Source organism: Tamandua tetradactyla, chromosome X (assembly GCF_023851605.1).
Source record: "Tamandua tetradactyla isolate mTamTet1 chromosome X, mTamTet1.pri, whole genome shotgun sequence".
Lineage (NCBI taxonomy): Eukaryota > Metazoa > Chordata > Mammalia > Pilosa > Myrmecophagidae > Tamandua > Tamandua tetradactyla.
The window spans coordinates 72532559-72555508 of NC_135353.1; the positions used below are offsets into that span (position 1 = coordinate 72532559).

Here is a 22950-nt window from a genome sequence, read left to right on the forward strand (position 1 = left end):
AAGAGATTTTAAGGCGTCAACCCCCTTCTTTTTTTGAAGACTGTGAAGCTGGGGACCTGAGTGGTGAAAAAACTTGCCTAATGTGACAGGCCTGTGGCAGTGCAACTTGTGCCACTTTGTGGACACATACGTAGTGAAAGACAGTGTTTCACTTTAATATACTAGCAATTTTCTCTGAAATCTTTTCTTCTACCTTTCCCTAATGAAACGGAACTCTCCAAACTTGGAAACTATACTGGGGTCCCAATTTGATGGTCTTTTTGTCTTATGTGTTAACATTACAGACATGTGGGAGATTGAAAATTGACCATTAGTATATTATGTGATTATGCCCCTCCTTCTCTTTCTTTTCCTCCCCCCCCCACCCAGCTTCAAAGAAGAACCCCTATCCCTTGATATGACCTTTTTTTTTTTCCAGGTTTTCAATATTCGTCCAGTTTCCTCAAAATTTCAAAAATTTTTATTTTGAAAGAATGAGAGAAATAAGACAGAGAAGTATCAATTACCAAGAACAATGATACTGAAGAAAATACAATTCATACTCTCCCCACACACAACCCCCCACCCCTTTCCCCATCCCTGGCATGTTAATATTAAACCACCAAAGCACATCTAACAAGGAAAAACAGCAGCATATGAAGAAAAAAGCAAATTTTCATACTGCTCAATCCAACTAACATATATCAAATGTCCTTCCCCCAGTGAAACTCCACCCACCAGAGTAATAGAGACACCACCAGGAGTGATTTGGAATTCTGCTTATTCTAGCAAAGTTCAGAGAAGAACCAGTAAGACTAGTGGATTTTTTGGTAGAGAAACACTGGATACAGCAACTCTGTCAAATTTCAGATGACTTAAGAGGACAGTTAGAGTTGGAGATTCAAATACTTCTAACAGGACCAATCCCTGCTCCCTCAACTGTAACAGTGGAGCAACTGCCAAATCTTGGTTAGTTGCTGAGAATACTGAAAGTGAAGCAGGTTTTGGTTTAAGAAAATTAAAAAAAAAAAAAAAGATGTTTGGTAATAAGTTTACTGCTTCAGCTTCAAACTGTGAGTAAAGGGGCTTAATAGGTTGGTCTTGTACAAAGACAAGGGGAAATTTCCTATTTAATATTTGAAAAATAAGACTATTAACTGCACATATCTCTTGTTTTAATTAAACTCAGTATGGTATTTAACATTTAAACAACCGTTCAAGTAGATACTAATAATTTTACATATAACCCAGTGTCTCAAACTGAAGGAACCTTTTCTTAATGTGGTGAGTTTAAGTTTTCAGCTTAATCTATTGAGGGATTTTCCCTCCCCCCCCACCATGGGAATACACCACTTATTTTATACCAGAAGTATATAGGATTCTCTTTAGATGAGGTCTATTTTATTCTGCCTTTGCTGGAATCAAGCTATAAAAGGAAGGATACCTGTGCAGGAATAGTTCAAAGTCAGAGCCTTTTCCTCTGCACATACATGTATGCAAACACACACATGGTCATTAAATTCATTTTCCTACACAATCTCACAGTCACATGCTTGCTGGAGTCCATCTCACAAATACACTTCAATAGTAGCCATATACATGTACATGCAGCAAGATGTGAGAGTTGCGCAAAGTGATTAAAGGTGGTGCACATATGTCTATGTGGGGAGGTCACTTAGGATATAGATATATACACAAGCCAATAGGGTCATTACTTTGTAGATTATATTTTTCCCTCTCCCCCAAGATAAATAAATCGGATGAAAAACACACACTAACATCTTACTGATGTCATGGAGGCAACTGCCTGAAAAGTCCACTTTTTGTACTTCTGCTTTCCTATGACACCTTCACTTTGCCCTGGGGGGCCTTCTCATACAAGGTGGGCTGCTCCTCAGTCTTCCTGGGCAAGGGCTTCTTCACAGAGGACCGGTCTTCAGGCTTGCGGGCAATCAGCAGGCGGCAGGTGAGCAAGATTCCGAACACCAGGGCGTGAGCATAGCGTTTGAGAGGATCACCAACCAGCTGGTGGAAGAAGAGCGCAGCCAACACCAGCAAGAGTAGGAAGAAGTTGGCCACATCTTTGGGACGCCCAGGCACAAGGGTCATGACGATGCCACAGGCCACCTCAAGAGTTCCAATGCTTTTGCGTAGGAGAATGGAATTGATTCCCATTTTCTTCAGCAAAGGGAGGGCTCGGACATAGCTCTTGTAAGCACGTTTCTAGAGTGGAAATACCATAAGGAAATCACTGCATTAACTATGATTTTCATGTTAGAATGATGAAAACACAACCAAGATGCTTCTTACCCACCATTCCCCTTCCACACCAGCCAATGGCATTCCCATTTCTTTACTGTGTCCCCTAAATAAAAGCCTTGTAAATAAAATAAGATCAAAACAAGCAATCTCCCGAGATACCTGTGATTTAAACCTCATTGAAAACACCAAATGGAATAAGACAGATAATTGGGTTTTATAGTTAATAATTTTTTCTAATTATCAATCATAATGTTAAGAATTTGCAAGAAAATTCACTGGGCCCATAAAAACTGGTATGTGTTAATTACATCCACATTTTCCAAACCCAGATGCATACTGTGCCAGTTTGAAAATGTTTATGTACCACTAGAAAAGCCATGTTTTAATCCTAATCGATCTTGTGGAAGCAACGCTTTCTTCTAATCCCTATTCAGTACTGTATGTTGTAACTTTAATTAGCTTATCTCCATGGAGATGTGACTCAATCAGTGTGGGTATTAAACGTGGTAGGTGGAGACATGTCTCCACCATTCCAGGTGGGTCTTGGTTGTTTTACTGGAATCCTTTAAAAGAAGAAGCACTTTGGAAAAAGCTAGAGAGCAACAAGAGAGAAAGCCAGGAGGTTCTAAGAGCGCAGAGAACATAGCCACAGGAAGCAGAGAGTCCACCAGCCAGCAACCTTTGGAGATAAAGAAGGAAAATGCCTCCCGGGGAGCTTCAAGTAACAGGAAGCCAGGAGAAAAAGCTAGCAGAAGACACTGTGCTCACCACATACCTTTCCAGATGAGAGAGAAACCCTGACCGTGTTCGCCCTGTGTCTTTCCATTTGAGACAGAAACCCTGAACCTCATCAGCCTTCTTGAACCAAGGTATCTTTCCCTGGGTGCCTTAGATTTGGACATTTCTATAGACTTGTTTTAATTAGGACATTTTTATGGCCTCAGAATGGTAAACTAGCAATTTATTAAATTCCCCTTTATAAAAGTCACTCCATTTCTAGTATATTGCATTCTGGCAACTAGCAAACTAGAACACATATGAATACCAACAAAAATGAAACAAGGCAAAGGCACAGCATGGCACAGCCTTACTAATTTGGACATCCCTAATTTGGGATTTGTGATCATTCAGAAAAGAATTGAGCTGAAATTTACATTTTTGGAATCTAAAAAAAAACTTTTAAAGTGTTTGCTAAGCAAAACCAAAAATAAAAATGTGTGCAAATGTTAGCCCCTTTTATTTTTGAAATATGGTAAGACAAAATCATGCTCATATTCATTGTGGTAAATCCCCAGACCTCTACAAGACACTATTTTACTTAGTATAGTTCAAATTCATTAATTTTAATTCAACAAATATTTATTGAACATCTACTGTGTGTTATGTGTTGGAGATATAAAAAAGAATAAGACAGGGTGAAGAAGCTTTTGTTCTAGTGGGGAAAACAATAAATAACATTATAAAGCAACAAGGATAATGTTAGATAATAGAGGTATGCACAAGGCAGACATCATAGGACAGAGGAGAGAGTAACTGGATATATTACAGAGTAATAGAAGTATATTGTCTTAGAGTAATAGATAATTCCAAGCTTTATGGCTTCTTTTTTGCTTCATTGCAAGATGATGCACCAGTGAGTAAATTGATGAAATTTCATCAAGAATTTTATTGGATTGGTTCCCTGCTTTGTTTTCATTATGTATCCTTTCATTTATTCCATATTTATGGAGTGACTCCTTTTGCTAGGCACTGAACTAGGTGCTCTAGTTACAGATATCAATTATTTAAAGGCCCTGCCTTCCTGAAGCATGCAGTTTATAAGAGGAAGAACAGAAAATGTAAATACATAAGTGCACTAAAGCATTATGGGTGTTGAATAAAATTAAGTAGTGGGTAAAGCAGAGGCACAACAAAGGAAGTGGTCAAGTTTCCTAAGAGGAAGCCTGGAAAAAGCTAGAGTTGAAATCTTAAAAGATGAAGAGGTATTAAAAAAAAGGGGGGGAGGAAAGGGCATTGCAGGCAGAGGAAGCTCCATGAGCAAAGGCCCTGAAACACATAAAAGACTGGTTTGTTGACAACATTGCCATACTTCAGCATTGGTTGGGGGAGGGAAGAAAGAAAGGTAAGACATGAGACAGGGGAGATATATATGGGTCATATCACAGAGAAATATATATGTTGTGCTATGAAACCAGACTTTATTCTATAAATCAGAGGGAAAGACATAATCAATTTGCTTTTTAGGACGTTCCTTCTGGAGACAATATAGAGAGTGGATCTGAAGTGGCATGCATGGAATCAAGGAATCCAGGTGAAAAACTAGCTAGTCACAGTGAGAATAGAGGGAAGAGGACAGATTCAGGGATGATTTGAATGCAAAATCAATAGAATTTGGTGTTTTATTGGGCATGGACACTAAAGGAAAAAGAAGAGTCAAGAAAGATTTTCAGGCACGGATGCCTGGTTAGATAGGTGCTACCGTTCTCCAAGTTTGGGAATGCAGCAGGAAGAACGCGTTGGCAGGGGAAGACAGGGAGCAGAGGGGGAACAAGCAATTCAATTTGGGGATGTTTGAGTTGAAGTATCTCTAAGACAGCCATGTAAGTGACTGTGTCTAGTAGGCAGCTCAGTAAGAGGGGTACGAGCTAAAGATACAGAATGGATAATCATCAATATATAATATTGGAGAAGATAGCATTGCTGACCAAAAGTGTGTACAGTAAGGAAAATTGTGTGACAGGACAATAAAGGAACCAGAAGAAGAAGTGAGTCTACAAAAAAAACAGACAAAAGGAGGCATGTTCAGAAAAATAGAAGGAAAATCAGGATAGATAGAGGCATGGAGGCCTAGAAGAATTTCAAGTGAGAATAGTTGAAAGCATCAGATGCAAGACAAGTGTTATAGGAATAAGGCAGAAAGTCAACTAACCACTTACAAGCGTCTGGCACTTAGAATAGTTAAATCATTTCTTCTCGCTTCTGCACAAGTGAATGCAACTTTATTTCATGGATTAATAATCATGAGTGGCATGAGATGATTCACTCTGAGGACTGTTAAAAGACTGATGGTTAAGTGAAAAAAGCATGTGTTTATATTCAAACAAACTTGGTTTCAAATTCCATCTCCTCCACTTTCTAGTTGTATGTCATGGACAAATTATTTGATCTCTCTGAGTCTCAGTTTCCTGAGCAGAAACCAGGACTAGGATGAGATGAGAGAGGTTATGGCCATGGCTGCAAAATTTATGGGGGCTCCATAAAACTCAATCCAGATGAATAATTCCATGATGAACAAAATTGCAAATTTTAAAATAAAGGCAGGATCTGAACTAACACCAATCTCCTAAAACTTCCAAAAATTTGAGGAATAAGGAATAATACCTAACTCACTTTATGAAACTAATATCATTTTAATACCCAAATCAGGTAAAGACGCTACAAGAAAGGAAAACTATAGGCCAGTTTCCCTAATGAACATAGATGCAAAAATTCTCAACAAAATACTAGCAAATCAAATCCAACATGTTAAAAGAATTATACACTACAACCAAATGGGGTTTATACCAGGAATGCAAGGATGGTTCAACACAAGAAAATCAATTAATGTAATACAGCACATAAAAAAAAACTAAAGGGGAAAATCACATGATCATCTCGATTGATCCTGAAAAAGCATTTGACAAAATTCAACCTCCTGAAGAACAAAGGAATGTCAATATTGCAAGGTGTTGAAAAGAGATGGTAACTCATATTTTAAAACTTTGGTTTATGTGTAAGACTAAAGCAAAAATGTTTACTTGGTGCAAAATTTATAATTTGACTAGTGCATTTCCTAATATAACTTATGCGACAGTTTAATTGAACACCATAACTACATGGAACCTTGAGTAGGGCATGAGATTTGGTAGGTTTGCCCAGAGTGATGCCCTGATAAATCCCAGAGTGATCTGAACAGTGAATAAAAAAGTATTTGCAAAGTCCCCTTGGGGATTTTGTGATTTGTTCATATGAAACTTAACCCCAGAAAGGATAGGCTAAGTCTACTTAAAATTAGGCCTAAGAGTCACCCCCCAAGAGAACCTCTTTTGTTGCTCGGATGTGGCCTCTCTCTCCAGCCAACACAAGAAGCAAACTCACTGCCCTCCCCCTATCTACATGGGATATGACTCCCAGGGGTCTGGACCTTCCTGGCATCGTGGGACAGAAATCCTAGAATGAGCTGAAGCTCAGCATCAAGGGATTAAGAAAACCTTCTCAACCAAAAGGGGGAAGAGTGAAATGAGACGAAGTGTCAATGGCTGAGAGATTCCAAACAGAGTGGAGAGGTTATCCTGGAGGTTATTCTTACGCATTAAGTAGATATCACCTTGTTATTCAAGATGTAATGGAGAGGCTGGAGGTATGAAAATGTAGAGCTATGTTCCAGTAACCATGTTTCTTGAAGATGATTGTATAATAATATAGCTTTCACAATGTGACTGTGTGATTGTGAAAACCTTGTGTCTGATGCTCCTTTTATCTACCTTGTCAACAGAAGAGTAGAGCACATGGAATAAAAATAAATAATAGGGGGAACAAATGTTAAAATAAATTTAGTTTGAAATGCTAGTGGTCAATGAAAGGGAGGGGTAGGGCGTATGGTATGTATAATCTTTTTTTTTCTGTTTTCGTTTTATTTCTTTTTCTGTTTTCGTTTTATTTCTTTTTCTGTTTTCTTTTTATTTTTTTTCTGAATTGATGCAAATGTTCTAAGAAATGATGAATATGCAACTAAGTGATGATATTGTGAATTACTGATTATATATGTACAATGGAATGATCACATGTTAATGTTTTAGTTCATTTGTTAAATTTTTTAAATTAATAAATAAATTTAAAAATATTCTAGAGATAATCAGAAAAAGATAAGTATGGACTGAGTATTAAATTGCACTAGGCAATTTATGTTTATTTTGATAGGTATGACAATGGTATTGTGGTTAGACAGGAAAAGGCTCTTTTTTTTAAGAGATGTGCAGAGATGTGGCATAATTTTATTCTTGGCCTGGTGGCTTAGTCTCTTTCTCTCCCTCCCTCGCCATTTTGGCACGTCTGGTTCTTCTAAGCCTCTGAATTACAAGCCTCACCAGCGACTAGTGATGATGCAGCCTTGTCTCTCTAACCCTATTGGCCTTCTCCTTAGTCCTCCACCTACCCAACATCCTCTGCTATGGGTACACTCAGGAACAGCATCTCTATGGTCACAGTCACTCATCCGTCCTCCCTGTGTGATTGGCTACCCTCCCCTGGAGGCCACACCCTAACTCCGCCTCTCCTCAAACTGTATATAATCCAGGGCTCGTCAAGCCTCGTGGTCTTTAGCTTCTGGCGGCCCTGGCATAAGCGTCTACCAAAAATAAAGCTACCTCGCTTCATGCCTTAATTGGCTCGGCCTCCAGTCCTTTAGACCCCCAGCGAGGTCTCCTGCGCGCGCCCCTTGGACCCAGACCCCCGGCTCGAGCCCCTTTTCAGCATGTGGCAGTGTCGTCTAGCAAGCAGTGAGAAGCTGAGGAGTAGAGGGTCCCCGATAGTTTAGCGGTTGGCCCAAACCGCACAGAGATATGTCATGATGCTTTAATTTAACTTTAAATTACCATAGGAAACAAAAAATGAAGCAAATATAGCAAAATTTTAATTCTAAGGGATGGGTATGTAAGTATTCATTATGCTATTTTCTACATTTTTATGTTTGAGAAATTTAATAATAAAAAGAAAAAATTAAGACAAAAAAAAAAGAGAAGCATACTCACTGCCCTCCCCCTATCTACATGGGACATGACTCCCAGGGGTCTGGACCTTCCTGGCAACGTGGGACAGAAATCCTAGAATGAGCTGAGACTCAGTATCAAGGGATTGAGAAAACCTTCTCGACCAAAAGGGGAAAGAGCAAAATGGGACAAAATAAAGTATCAATGGCTGAGAGATTCCAAACAGAGTAGAGAGGTTATTGTGGAGGTTATTCTTACACATTAAACAGATATCACCTTGTTAGTCAAGATGTAATGGAGAGGGCAGGCCGCGGTGGCTCAGCGGGCAAAGTGCTTGCCTGCTATGCCGGAGGACCTCGGTTCGATTCCCGGCCCCAGCCCATGTAACAAAAACGGAGAAACAGAATACAATAAAACAAGAAAATGTTTAAAAATGTTTCCCTTTCTTCCTTCCTTCCTTCCTTCTATCCTTCCTTCCTTCTCTCTGTCTTTCCTTTAAAAAAAAAAAAAAAAAAAAAAAAAAAAAAAAAAGATGTAATGGAGAGGCTGGAGGGAACTGCCTGAAAATGTAGAGCTGTGTTCCAGTAGCCATGTTTCTTGAAGATGATTGTATAATGATATAGGTTTCACAATGTGACTGTGTGATTGTGAAAACCTTGTGTCTGATGCTCCTTTTATCTACCTTATCAACAAACAAGTAAAGCATATGGAATAAAAATAAATAATGGGGGAACAAATGTTAAAATATATTTAGATTGAAATGCTAGTGACAAATGAAAGGGGGGGGTAAGGGGTATGGTATGTATGAATTTTTTTCTGTTATCTTTTTATTTCTTTTTCTGAATTGATGCAAATGTCTAAGAAATGATCATGATGATGAATATACAACTATATGATGATATTGTGAATTACTGATTATATATGTAGAATAGAATGATCATAAGTTAAGAATGTTTGTGTTTGTTGTTATATTTTTTAAAAAATTAAAAAATTAATAAAAAAAATTTTGTGTTTGTTATATTTTTTAAAAAATTAAAAAATTAATAAATAAAATAATAAGTCCCCTTGGGGGAATGGCATGAAAGGGGAAAAATTCAACTTCCCCATGTGGAGAATTCCTGATATTCTCACAGACATTGGGGACAACCAAAGCAATAGGTTGAGCCCTCAATCTTGGGGTTTGTTCAAATGAAACATCCCCACGAAGGATAGTCTGGGCCTGTTAAAATTAGGCCTAAGGGTCACCCCCAGAGAACCTCTTTGTTGCTCAGATGTGGCCTCTCTCTCAGCCAACACAACAAGCAAACTCACTGCCCTCCCCCTCTCTATGCAGGGCATGACTCCAAGGGGTGTAAACCTTCCTGGCAACGTGGGACAGAAATCTTAGAATGAGCTGGGACTTGGCATCAAGGAAATGAGAAAATCTTCTAGACCAAAAGGGGGAAGAGAGAAATGAGACAAAATAAAATGTCATGGCTGAGAGGCTTCAAACAGCCGAGAGGTTATCCTGGAGGTTATTCTTATGCATTATATAGGTATCACCTTTTTAGTTAAGGTATATTGGAGAGGATGGAGGGAAGTACCTGAAAATGTAGAGCTGTGTCCCAATAGTCATGTTTCTTGAAGATGATTGTGTAATGAATGATATAGCTTTCACAATGTGACTGTGTGATTGTGAAAACCTTGTCTGATGCTCCTTTTATCTATGGTATGGACGGATGAGTAAAACATAGGGATTAAAAATAAATAATAGGGGGAACGAATGTTAAAATAAATTTAGTAGATTGAAATGCTAGTGATCAATGAAAGGGAATGATAAAGGGCATAGAAGAAAGGGGAAACAAAGGCTAAAATATATTGGGTAGCTAGAAATATTAGCAATCAATGAGAGGGAGGGATAAGGGATATGGTATGTATGAGTTTTTTTCTTTTTTCTTTTTATTTCTTTTCCTAAATTGATGCAAATGTTCTAAGAAATAATCATGGTGATGAAAATACAACTATGTGATGGTATTGTGAGTTGTTGATTATATGCCAAGAATCGAATGATCATATGGTAAGAATGGTCGTGTTTGTATGTTTTTATGTTTAAAAAAAAAAAACCCTATGCCACCTTCTGAATAAAGTTAACATGATAGAGAAGAAAAAAAAATTCAACCTCTTTTTTAGATAAAAACATATCAAAAGATAGGAATCAAAGGGAACTTCCTCAATATAATAAAGGGCATATATTAAAAAACCCATAGCCAGCATTGTACTCAATGGACAGAGACTGAAAGCTTTCCCCCTAAAATCAGGAACAAGACAAGGATGCTGTCAATTCCCACTATTATTCAACACTGCACTAGAAGTTCTAGCTAGAGCAATCAGGCAGGAAAAACAAATAAAAGGCATTCAAATTGACAGGAAGAAGGAAAACTTTCATTTTCTTCAGATGACATGATAGTATACTTGGAAAATCCTGAGAAATCTACAACAAAGTTATGTGAGCTAACAAACAAATTCAGCAAAGTAGTGGGATATAAAATGAATGTGCAAAAATCAGCAATGTTTCTATACTCAAGCAATGACCTAACTGAGGAGCCAATTAAGGAAAAAATTCCATTCAAAGCAACAACTGAAAGAATCAATTAACTAGGAATGAACTTAACTGGGGATGTAAAGGACTTATACGTGGAAAACTACATAACATTGCTAAAAGAATTCAAAGATCTAAATAGGTGGAAAGACATTCCCTGCTCATGGATACAAAGGTTAAATAAAGTTAAGATGTCGATTCTACCCAAATTGATCTACAGATTAAATGCAGTACCAATCAAACCTCCAACAACCTATGTTGAAGATTTGGAAAAGATAGTTACCAAATTCATCTGGAAGGGAAAGAGACACTGAATAGCTAAAAGCATCCTTAAAAAGATGAAAGAAGTGGGAGGTTTAACACTTCCTGATTTTAAAATTTATAAAGCCACAGTGGTCAAAACAACATGGTACTTGCACAAAGAGGTACTGCCCAATGGAATCAAAACGAGAGTACAAAAATAGACCACCAAATCTATGGTCAACTGATCTTTGGCAAGGCCCCCAAATCCACTGAACTGGGACAGAATAGTCTTTTCAATAAATGGACATGGGAGAACTAGATATTAATAGCCAAAAGAATGAAAGAGGACCCTTACCATACACCCTATACAAAAATTAACTCAAGGTGGGGCAGGCCACGGTGGCTTAGCAGGCAAGAATGCTTGCCTGCCATGCCAGAGGACCCGGGTTCGATTCCCTGTGCCTGCCGATGTAAAAGTAAAAAAAAAAAAAAAATTAACTCAAGGTGAATCAAACACGTAAATATAAGAACCAGTACCATAAAGCTCTAGATGAAAATGTAGGGAAATATCTTTAAGACCTAGTAATAGGAGATACCTTCCTAACCTTTATACACAAAGCACAAGCAACAAAAGAAAAAATAAATAAATGGGAACTTCTCAACTCCTCAAAATCAAATGCTTTTGTGTCTCAAAAGACTTTGTCAAAAAGGTGAAGAAGCAGCCAACTCAATGGGAGAAAATATTTGGAAATCACACATTGGATAAAGGTTAGACATCCTATGTATATAAAGAAATCATACAACTCAACAACAAAAGAACAAACAACCCAATTTTAAAGTGGGCGAAATAAATGGATAGACATTTTTCTGAAGAGCAAATACAGATGGCTAAAAAGCACATGAAGGGATGCTTACTTTCATTAGCTAAAAGGGAAATGCAGATCAAGACTACAATGAGATACCACCTCACACCTATAAGAATGGCTGCTATTAAACAAATAGGAAACTACAAATGTTGGAGAGGATGTGGAGAAACTGGGACACTTATGCACTGTTGGTTGGAATGTAGAATGGTACAGCTGCTATGGGAGGCAGTTTAGAGGTTCTTTAGAAAACTAAATATCGAGTTGCCCTATGACCCAGCAATATCACTACTCAGTATATATCCAAAAGAGTGAAATCAGTCGACACAGACATTTGCACACTAATGTTCACAGCAGCACTGTTCACAATCACTAAAAGATGAAACTATCCAAGTGTCCATCAACAGACAAGTGGATTAACAAAATGTGGTATATACATAAAATGGAATATTATGCAGCAGTAAGATGAAACAGCATCCTGGACCACATGACAAGATGGATGAGCCTTGAGGACATAATGTTGAGTGAAATAAGCCAGAAATCAATGGATAGATATTGTATGATTCCACTTTTATGACCATGGTAAAGCAGATGGAGGTGAGAGATGCATTGACTGAGAAGCAGATTGGCGAATGATGGTATATACATATGATCAAACATTGTGCTGCTAAAAAAACGAAAGAAGTTGTAAGGCATGCAATGATGTGAATGAACATGTGGGACATTTGGTGAGGCAAAATAAGCCAGAAACAAAAGAGTGATTATTGTATGATCTCATTTAGAAAACACCTATAAGAAAACTTAGGCCTAGACTGTAAGCTTTCATAGCAGTCACATGTAGTCTGGAGTGATAATTGCTATTTCTGGTGTTTGAGGGGCTGCTTTATATATGTATAACCTGGTATTTAGGGATAAGAACAAAGTCAATCAGGTCAGGATTAAGGTAAATCAGAATACAGGGGTAAGGAAGACATTGCCTGTAGTTTAGAATTTCACCTACTCTTTGAGACAAAGGAAGAAAGGTTTTGTCCAGAACCTAAATTTTCAGTAGCACATAATATAACTCAACCTGTCTGGATAGATCATTTAAACAATCCAAACAAACGTAGCGCAGAATAAGAATGAGAGCCTTTAATCCTATATAGCTTAATGTAATGCCTGGATACATCTCAGAGTATATTAAGCAGATAATCAAAAAGCATCTACATCAATTCCCGGATCATTCACCCCCCCCCCCAAAAAAAGTATTGGCGGTGGTGTGAGGGTAATTCAGCGGTAGAATTCTTGCTTGCCATGCAGGAGACCAGGGTTCGATTCCAAGCCCATGCACTTCCCAAACAAACAAACAAGCAAACAAACAAATGAAAAACCAAACAAAGAAAAATCAACAAATGGTGCTGCAATAAAGGGATACTCACATGGAAAAAGGATGAAATATGACCCCCACCATACAGTATACAAAGAAAAAAGAAGTATTGGCAAAGCCCCTTGAGGAATGGGAAAAAAAATATGGAACTATTACACTTCACCACCAGGGAAACCCCGGATACTGTGTCAAACATTAGGGACACCCAAATCAAAAGGCCAAGGCCTTGATCTTGAGGCTTGCTCTTGTGAATCTTATGTATGTAGCAGAAAAGCTTAGCCTACCTATAGGCATGTCTAAGGGTCACCTCCGGAGGACCGCTTTTGTTGCTCAAATGTGGCCTCTCTCTCTCTCTAAGCCCAGCTCTACAAATGAAACCATTGCCCTTCCCCCTATGTGGGATAAGACATCTAGGGATGAAAGTCTCCCTAGTGGCATGGGAGATGACCTCCAGGGATGAGTCTGGCCCTAGCACCGTGGGATCAAAAATGCCATTCTGCCCAAGAGGGGGAAAAGAAGTGTAACAAATAAGGTATCAGTGGCTGAGAGAGTTCAAATAGAGTCAAGAGGCTACTCTGAAGGTTATTCTTACACATGCTTCAGTTAGACATTGCTACTATCATAACTAGCCAAACCACAACCCAAACCATCCCTGCCAATCCTAAAGAATACTTAGGGCATTATATAAGATTCTACAAAGGTTCCATGCACTAGCGTAACTTTGCAGAAACCTACAAACTCCAGATAAGTCTCTGGACCAGATAAATCCTGAAATGCAGAGGGTCAGCCTTTCTAGAACATCAACTAGTTCCATCCCCCTATCCCATCATATCAACAGCCCCTTCCAACAAGAAAAAACTATAATGACTATAGTCCATATATATAATGACTATACCTCTAAAGAGTGAGAGAAAGATCAAAGGTGATGGTGGAGTTATACAGAGAAGGTCAGCTTTAACAAATGAATATGAGTGCTGAATCAGTATATTGATATTTCTTTTAGTCTCCAGTACTTTAGAGCAGCTAGAAATAAAAACTTAAAATTGTGGAATTGTAACCGAAACCAAACTCTGAAATCTGTTCTACAACTATTTGTTGCAAGGTACTTTGAAATCTATTGCTTTTTTATATATATGTCATTTTTCACAAAAAAAGAGAAGGAAAAGTATAATAGAGAAGATAGGATTTAACAAATGAATATGACTGCTGAACCAATATATTGATATTTCTTTTGGTCTCCAGTGTCTTGGAGCAGCTAGAAGAAAAAATGAAAATTCATGGAACTGTAATCTGTACCAAACTTGAAATCTGTTGTAATTACTCATTAAAAGTTACTTGGAAATTTATTGCTTTTTTGTATATATTATTTTTCACAATAGTAAAAAAAAAAAGTCAAATAAATAAATAATAAAAATAAAGGCAGGGTTTGATTGAATGCCATAAGTACTTGGAATCTCAGGCAGGACATGAGATTTTGTTGGTATGTCCAGAGTGATGCCCTGATGAATTCCAGAGTGATTCATTCAGTGAGTGGAAAATTATTTGCAAAGCCCTCTTCAGGGAATGGTGAGAATGGGGAGAAATTCAACTTCCCCAAGTTGAATTCTTGATATTCTCACAAGCAGTGTGCACACCAAAGCTATAGGCTGAGACCCGAGTCTTGGGGTTTGTTCATATGAAACTTAACCCCACAAAGGATAGGTCAAGTCTACTTAAAATTTAGGCCTAAGAGTCACCCCCAAGAGAGCCTCTTTTATTGCTCAAATGTGGCCTCTCTCTCCAGACAACACGACGAGCAGTCTCACCACCATCCCCCCCTCTGCGTGGGACATGACTTCCAGGGGTGTGGACCTTCCTGGCAACGTGGGACAGAAATCCTAGAAAGAGCTGAGACTCAGCATCTAGGGATTGAGAAAAACCCTAGAATAAGCTGAGAATTAGCATCGACCAAAAGGGGGAAGAGTGAAATGAGACTAAGTGTCAATGGCTGAGAGATTCCAAACAGAGTCGAGAGGTTATCCTGGAGGTTATTCTTACACATTAAGTAGATATCACCTTGTTGTTCAAGATGTAGTGGAGAGGCTGGAGGGAACTGCCTGAAAATGTAGAGCTGTGTTCCAGTAGCCATGTTTCTTGATGATGATTGAATAATGACACAGCTTTCACAATGTGACTCGGTGATTGTGAAAACCTTATGTCTGATGCTCCTTTTATCTACCAAGTCACCAGAGGAGTAGAACATATGGAATAAAAATAAATAATAGGGGGAACAAATGTTAAAATAAATTTAGTTTGAAATGCTAGTGATAAATGAAAGCAAGGGGTAAGGGGTATGGTATGTATAATCTTTTTTTTTTTCTGTTATCGTTTTCTTTCTTTTTCTGTTGTCTTTTTATTTCTTTTTCTAAATCGATGCAAATTTTCTAAGAAATGATGAATATGCAACTATGTGATGATATTAAGAATTACTGATTATATATGTAGAATGGAATGATATGTTAATGTTTTTGTTAGTTTGTTGTTAATTTCTTTAATAAATTAAAAAAAAGATTAAATAAAAAAAAGGCAGGATCTAACCCTGCATTTACCCAACCTCGCGTCACTAACTTTCCCATAATTCTAGCCCTGTCATGTCCTGTCTTTATTTAAAATTTCACCTCATCCTAGTCCATACCCTATTCCCGAGCATATAGGAAATGCAAAGTGTTAGTTGTTCTTCCTTCATCTTCACATTTTAGGTAAATTCATGGATTTCCAAGTGAAATTTAGAGAGAAGTTGACCAGTAGTAGAGTAATCTCTGGGATGGACCAAGACAGATCAATGAGGAACAGAGCTAAACTGAGTAGTGGTGAAAAAACTGTCCCTTTCCTCTCACTGTTAACCTAGATAACACCGTGTCTATTCTTTCCCCCCTCTGCATTCTGATGATGGGGTGGGGGGGGAGGCATTAGTGAAAGAAATCTATACCCAAGGGATTTCCTCAACACTTTTAAGTAAAGACCATTTCTAATTAACACCACAAACCTCCCCATGAGACAATTTCTAGACCCAAGTGTAAGCTCTGACGTGATGAACACAGGAAGCAAAATGACTTTTTTTGCAGTCAGTTACGAGCCAAGGCTCCCAGATGTTGGCTGAGTTGCTTTTGGAAATGCTCCTTTTTTGGCTTGGGCTGACACCCCATCATTCAAGAATAGATTCTTATCTACAATGGAACCTGTAGCCCTTGGGCCCATTTCCTGGTCTTTAAATCATGTTTCTAAGGCTTTAGTGATCTTTTTTTCCCCTCTAAATTTGCTGGAACTCCATATTACTTTTTCAGTTGTTTGGCTAGCCTCTTAAACCACAGCTGTGAATATTTTTATGCAGCTGTTGTCTCTTTCTTTCCACCTTTTCTCAAGAGGAAACCAGATGTGAATAAACCATTTCACCAAATCTTTAGTTCAAATCTGAGTAGGTACCGTTAACGATCTATTTCTTCAGGACTCCAGACAGGGAATATTTAGTTTGCCATAAATGAGACTAAGCTTGGACCCATCCAAGAATAATCTTTTAATTATTTCTCTTCGGGAGTAGATGCAGATATCAAAAGAATCCGACTATTGCCAGCTTCATAGATAAGCTTGGTCTAGTTACCCCAATTCTCACATGAAAGGGTCACATATCTTGAGGCTAGGTCTCTAAAGTCCTTAATTGTACTGATAAGAAGAGGAAAGAGAGTTTATTGACTCATTCTTCCAAAAGGCTCTTGCATTTCACTTTGTTAGGTCTGTTTCCTTTCCATTGCAATGGCTCAGACTCTGCAAGCAGTTTCCTTATAGGGAAAGAAGTAGGAAAAAGAAGGGTTTAACCAAATGTTTCAAATATTTTCAATCAAAGGCAATCATCCAGTAATATGATTGGGACTATCATATTGGACTGGGACTATTAAGGTAAATTCCAATCTTAATTTGCCTATAAATTTCTTGGAGAAAGTTCTAAGTATCTTATTACCTCAGTTTCCCTTTTTGTTTAAATTTAAAAAGCATTTTGGAGAATTAGTCAAAGAATCATAGCATCATAGGATCAACCAGGGGCCACACAAGCATTTTATCATTAACAAACCACCCAACTAGAAATCCACACTTTCACAAGCCACAATAATTGTTTTAGTAATAGTGATGAATCAGGTCCTTTTTCGTGGTTTGAGGAGATGTGAGTCAGATGTGAATCAAAACATATGGAACCTTTCTTTAGTCATGCCTTTTTCCTTTTGTCATTTATTCTTCACAACACCCCAGGGTCCATGACATCAAACTACTGACATTAAACATGAACAGCTCAAAACTGTCTAATAATATTCATCTTCAGTTGCTATTAATAACTGACCCAAGCCAGAAGCTAACAGGACAAAATGGGAAGACAGGGCAAGTGATTAGGTCTATCAATTCACATATGCAAATTCAGTAAAAGAAAAAATAATTTGGTTAATATACTGTATAATGCCATTTATATAGAGTTCAGAAACAGGCAAAACTAATTTGCATCATTAGAAGTCAGAATAGTAATTAACGTTGATGGGGTAAGTAATTGAAAATGGTCATGAGGGAGGTTTCTGGGGGGCTGATCATGCTCTATTTCTTTATATGAATGCTACTTACAGAGGAGTTCTCTGAAAATTCATTGAACTTTATACTGAATTTATGTGCACATTGTGAATGTATGCTACATTTCAATAAATTTACAGGGAAAATGTATATGAAAGCAGAAGATGGCACTGACAAAATAAAATCTCAGCCTGGATGATGAAGCCAACATAAGGGCTGAAAAATGTACTGACTTGTGCAATTTTCCTGAATCTCTGTAGGAAAAAAAATGCCACATGTAAATCACAGATCATTTTTTAAATGTAATAAAAGTCATTGAATATTTAATTGCCAACTATTCATGTGTTGGATAAACACCTTTTAAATAATTCCACTTTCCACTGGCATAAAAGGCCCAGTTAAAGAATAATTTGGCAGACCTGGTCATAGTAACAAAAGGAAACCCCTCCCAGATTGTATCTTAGAGCAAAAGTGCCTTTCTTCTACAATCAGTCAAAGGTTACTCTGAAGCAAACAAGCTGTTGGCCATACTTAGAGGCTACCTGCTCCCTGGTGTAAACTCTAATGTATAGTTTAGTTTTTGATAGCTAACTGTGTGAATTAAGCAAAGTCACTTCATATCTCAGGGTCTCAGTTTCCTCTCTACAGGGATAAGTGCACTGTCACACCTCAGAGAGCAGTTCAAAGCATGAGTGATTTACTATCTCATTACCTAGTTAGAAAGCAATTAATGGCAGTGATTGGAAGCATAAAAGATTACCTATGAACATAAAATAAACTACCCAAACATATCTATAGTGTTTCCTCAGGGTTACACAAATAGGAGGGCATTAAACGACAGGTGAGCAAATCAATCAAATCAACAAATTTTTACTATGAAGGGAAGCAAAGAAGCAGAGACTTGCCCTTTCATTCTCAGAGCCAAAATCCCTTGGCTGCATGGTGATGGGATTTTGGTGAGTTCTTACCATTCCATATGTGGCCTCCTATTCCATATGTGGCCCTCTGTGCTTACAGGATGGAACCACTGTTACATAGAGTTGAATATGAAATTTAGGACAAATCAGCTATCATATGTTCCCAGTCACCTGCAAAGGAAACTGCTTAACAGCATGGGTAATTTCTGTCTCCCAATTTAAAGTGAATTAGTGATGGCATTTAGCCAAAGGAGTGGTCAGTCATGTTGAATTCACGTGAGATTTAGTGTACTCTATAATTATATCTTCCAAATCTGAAGAAGATTTTGATGGGATTCACTGTGTTAATTCCACAGCAGTAAGTGTGGATTTTTAAGTCTTAGCTGGCTACATAAAAGCCTGTTCACGAGGGCAATGAGAATATCATCTTGCTCTTCTAAAGGCCTGATTTCAACCCTTTTAACTGGCCAAACTAGGCAGGGAACCAATGCATAAAATAGGATCAATTATCATCATGGCTCACTGCCAGCAATTCTTGAATACCTACTATATGCAAACACTGTAGTAGACGCTTTCATATGTTATCTCTGTTAACATTCACAATAACCTTCTGAGGCAGGTATTATTATCCACATTTTACAGATGAGGAAACTGAGTCTCCAAGAGTACTAGGACTTGAACCCAAGCCTGTGTGACTCCAAAGCCTATATGCTTTCCACTAACCTTTTCTGGTTTCCCCTGCAGAGACAGGAAAGAAGTACATAGTCATTTGCCTGGTTGTTTTTTAGCAGCAATTCTCCATGGAGGGGATCACACATAGGTACAACACTAATGCTTTTAGAACAAGAAAAATATAGTAGACAGAAAAGCAAAACAAAATCTAAATTTGAAAAATTTGTTTCCAAGTAAAACAGAACCCCCAAATATAGATTGGTTCAGTTGAACCAGTACAGAAAAGGAATAAGAATGTGCCATATGTTTTCAACAATCAATTGTAGGATCCGCCGTACAAGAAAACAGTTATAACCATTTATTGACTTTAATGTCTGCTCCCAAATTTTACCTATGACTTGGGTAGTTTTGCTCTACTTAAGTCCTTCTATCAGTAAAATAAGAATAGTGAACAAAATGAATATACCTCATAGAGATGGTTTAAAGAACCAATAATCTTAAAATAACAGCAGCAACAACACTTTGAGACCTTATTTTTAAAAAAGCCACTGCAGTCAATACATGATTAACCCATCAATGCAGAGGAATCACTCTTTCTAAATGGAAAATGGAACATCCCAAATAATCATCCCAGCTGATTTAGGATTGGGGTTCTGAAGAACTCTGGCCTCCTTCTGAGAAGCAAGAAATAGTTCCTGAACTACACAATCAAGAGCCAACCAGAGAAATCTGAAAGGTGGTGACCAGCCAAAACAATGCTACAATGACTCATTCAATAAATACATATTGAGCACCTTCTTTTTACTAGAACTGAATTTTCCCCCTTTTCTATGGCTTCAAGAATCAAGTTGGGCCAAGTCCAGGCACTATCACGTGGACCCTATGCCTGAGGGCTACCTCTAGTCTGTGGTTCAATGATCAGTGCAGGAGGGGACTCTGGAAAATAGCAGTCTGAAAATCCTTTTCAAGCCTTATACTACTGTGAAATCTACCTTCCCAGTTAGATATATTCCTTCTATTCCCTCCAGATGCCCCAGAGCACAGAAGCATATACATAGGTACACACACACATACCCCCACTGGTTCTATTCTGCTGTACTAAATTACACCTATTTAAATAGGTATCATTATATGATATAAAATCTTCAAATGTGTTCATTCTTCTGCCTCTCACTGGATTACAATAGCCAGCTCCACTTCCTAGGAAGAAACCTACTATAAAGCCGTTTGTGGCCAGTCTTCCTTGTGAGCTCTTGCCAAGCTGATAGGAAGCTTCTGGTGACTCCATCTTAGTTGTATTGCCTACAGAGGCTAACACTGTCCTTAGGGTGCAGTTTTGGGGGCCTCTAATGCAGCTGAGCAGGGTTTGGGGGGCAGAGAGTACACTGAAGAAGGGTGCTATGTCCCTAAGGAAAAGGAAAGCTAAAAAATGCCTAAGGCATGCATACACACAAATATATAAATATATGTATATATGTGAAAAGTAAAGAAAAGCAAGAGCATATTCATTTATTTATAATCTGTCTATAACACCCAACTACTACCATAAGACAAAAATATAATGGCATTTCCCCTTCACCCTGTCTCTGCCCTCACCCTCTTCAAGCCCTTTGGTGGCTTCTGCAGCTCCACCCCCTATTCCCAACATAGGCTGCCTTGGATACTCATTTTGACCTGATTTCAATTCCATCTGGCTAACATGTTAGAAGCAGGGAAGGGGAGAAGGAGAAACACATTAAGATATGCCACTGGGGGTGGGGGGGTGGCAGGTTAGAACTGGGCCCTTCAGTCTTAGCCATCCTCCCTCTATCCCATGGTGATCCTGTGGTGAGGGAGACATGGAAAGACCTTGTGTCAGCTCAGATCCCGAGACACAAACCACAGCTGCCGGGAAACATTTTCTAAGCATCTACAGTTTGCTAGTCTACATCCATTTGCAGATCATGTTGAGGGGTTCTAGAAGGCTCTGCAGTAGACTCCAGTAGAGCTATTTGCTCTTCTCAGCATGTGAGGCTATTCCTCCCTACTTCAGCCCTGACAAGGAGTCCTTCTTGCCTCTTTTCTTTCTTCCCTTCTGTTCCTCCCTTAAGCGCCTTTCCTTCTTGACCTTGAGAGCCCACTAATAGGGTTCCCCTATTTACTGTAAGTCTGGCAAAAGCAGTGTGAAGCAGATTCCCAAAGTAACAGGAAGAAAGGTGGGAGATGGAAAGTGCTGGAAACATCCTCTGCCATGTCCTAGTACTCCACAGCATCAAAACAAGTCCTCATCATGCCCAACTAAGGAAAGCAGCCCAGCCCCCAGGTTGCAGAGGAGACGTTTTGGCCAGTCACCTTTGGTGATTCCAACTCTGCAGAGGGGAAAACATGCAGAGGTCCTGGCCCTGAGCATCCACAGGAGGCAAGGTGGGGATTAACGACTGGTTTGCAAGAGAGAAAAAACAGACCTTGCAGAAAATCTACCAAAAAACACAAAAATCCAGCTCTCCCTTAAGAGAAGGGGAAGAAGCAGGCATTTGGTGCCTTTATTTGGGCCAAGACTTCTTTGTCTCAAGTATAGAGATAAAATACCCAGGTGACAGAATAGGGGAATATTATCAGTCTTGGTCTGGGATGAAGAAGAGCTAGTCAGGCCCTAAAATCTGCTTGTTTTTAGCCCATTCTCTCCTAGCCCTTTCCCTCCTTTCCCTTTGTTCTTCCTCAAGATAAATAAACTCTGCAGCTTGCTATAAACTCTTAGCTCCTAGGGAAGGAATCAGACTTGCAGACTGGTTGCCTGGACTTTGGGTATGGCCTGGTGGGAGGGAAGGACTCCTGCCACTGACAGGTGTTACACAGGTCTCAGCCTTCTGGTTTAATGGGGGGTGGGGGTTGCTCGCTGGGCAGCCCCTCCCCCAACGGGCATTCAGAGGCTCTAGAACAGTTGCTCCCAGCATAGCCCACAAATGAAACCTCTCTTGCCCAGCTGCTCTTGGGTGCTGCAAAGTTGCTGGGGAAAAGGGAGGGGTCCGGGCTGGGGGTAGGGGTTAAGGGAACGGGAATTGGACCGCAGAGTGAGAAGGAAAGAAGGCGCGAGGTATTCGCAATTCCTTGAGGGTGCTGCCTCAACACCCAATTGCTTCACTTACCATCTCATTGTAGGCATCCTTGCTGAGCCTGGGGGTCAACTTGATAGTTCCCATGAAAACAAAGAAGAGTCCAAGGGCCACTGAGAGGGCCACGACAGTTACGGTTCTGGGGGATGCCATGGGGTCACCAAGGCAGGTCCCAGCTAATCCTTCTGCTTTTGCGTACCCTGTCTGTTTAAGACGCAGGCAGTTAGCACAGAGAGCTAGAGAGACGCTGCAGAGGCAGCAAGCAGCTAGAATGACAAAGGGAGAGGAGGGAGCTCCAGAGAAAAATTGAGAGATCGAGATTCAACCACTCTCACTACAACAATCGCTGGGTCCTAATGCCCTACGCTTGCTCCTCACTGGCTAAAAGCACAGTACCGAAGTTACATGACGCCCTAAACTGAGGTGGAAACTTAAAATCTTAAACGGGTAAAAAATAGGTTTTGCTTCAAGTTCGGTCACGAGCAGTCCCTAGAATAAGGAATTAGAAGAGCCTTCTTTCTATTACTTCCTACCAGGTGCACTTCTCTCATCTCTCCCCTCTTCTATCTTCCTCTAATTACTCATTCCTTTGTTTTACCTTTCCCTATCTCTCCCATTTTTTTCGTTTTCTTAAAGTAAACATT

The 22950-nt window shown here is 39.1% G+C and overlaps 1 protein-coding gene across 1 annotated transcript; it reads right to left on the reverse strand.

Annotated features, from left to right (window-relative positions):
* Positions 1 to 530: 530 nt before the first annotated feature.
* On the reverse strand, positions 531 to 22609 carry TMEM35A (transmembrane protein 35A). The gene is made up of 2 exons (XM_077146771.1): positions 22340 to 22609; positions 531 to 2202 (listed from the first exon to the last, which is right to left on the reverse strand). Exons 1-2 carry the CDS (start codon positions 22457 to 22459, stop codon positions 1819 to 1821), a joined length of 504 nt encoding a protein of 167 aa, XP_077002886.1. The 5' UTR covers positions 22460 to 22609; the 3' UTR covers positions 531 to 1818.
* Between the last annotated feature and the right edge of the window lie 341 nt (positions 22610 to 22950).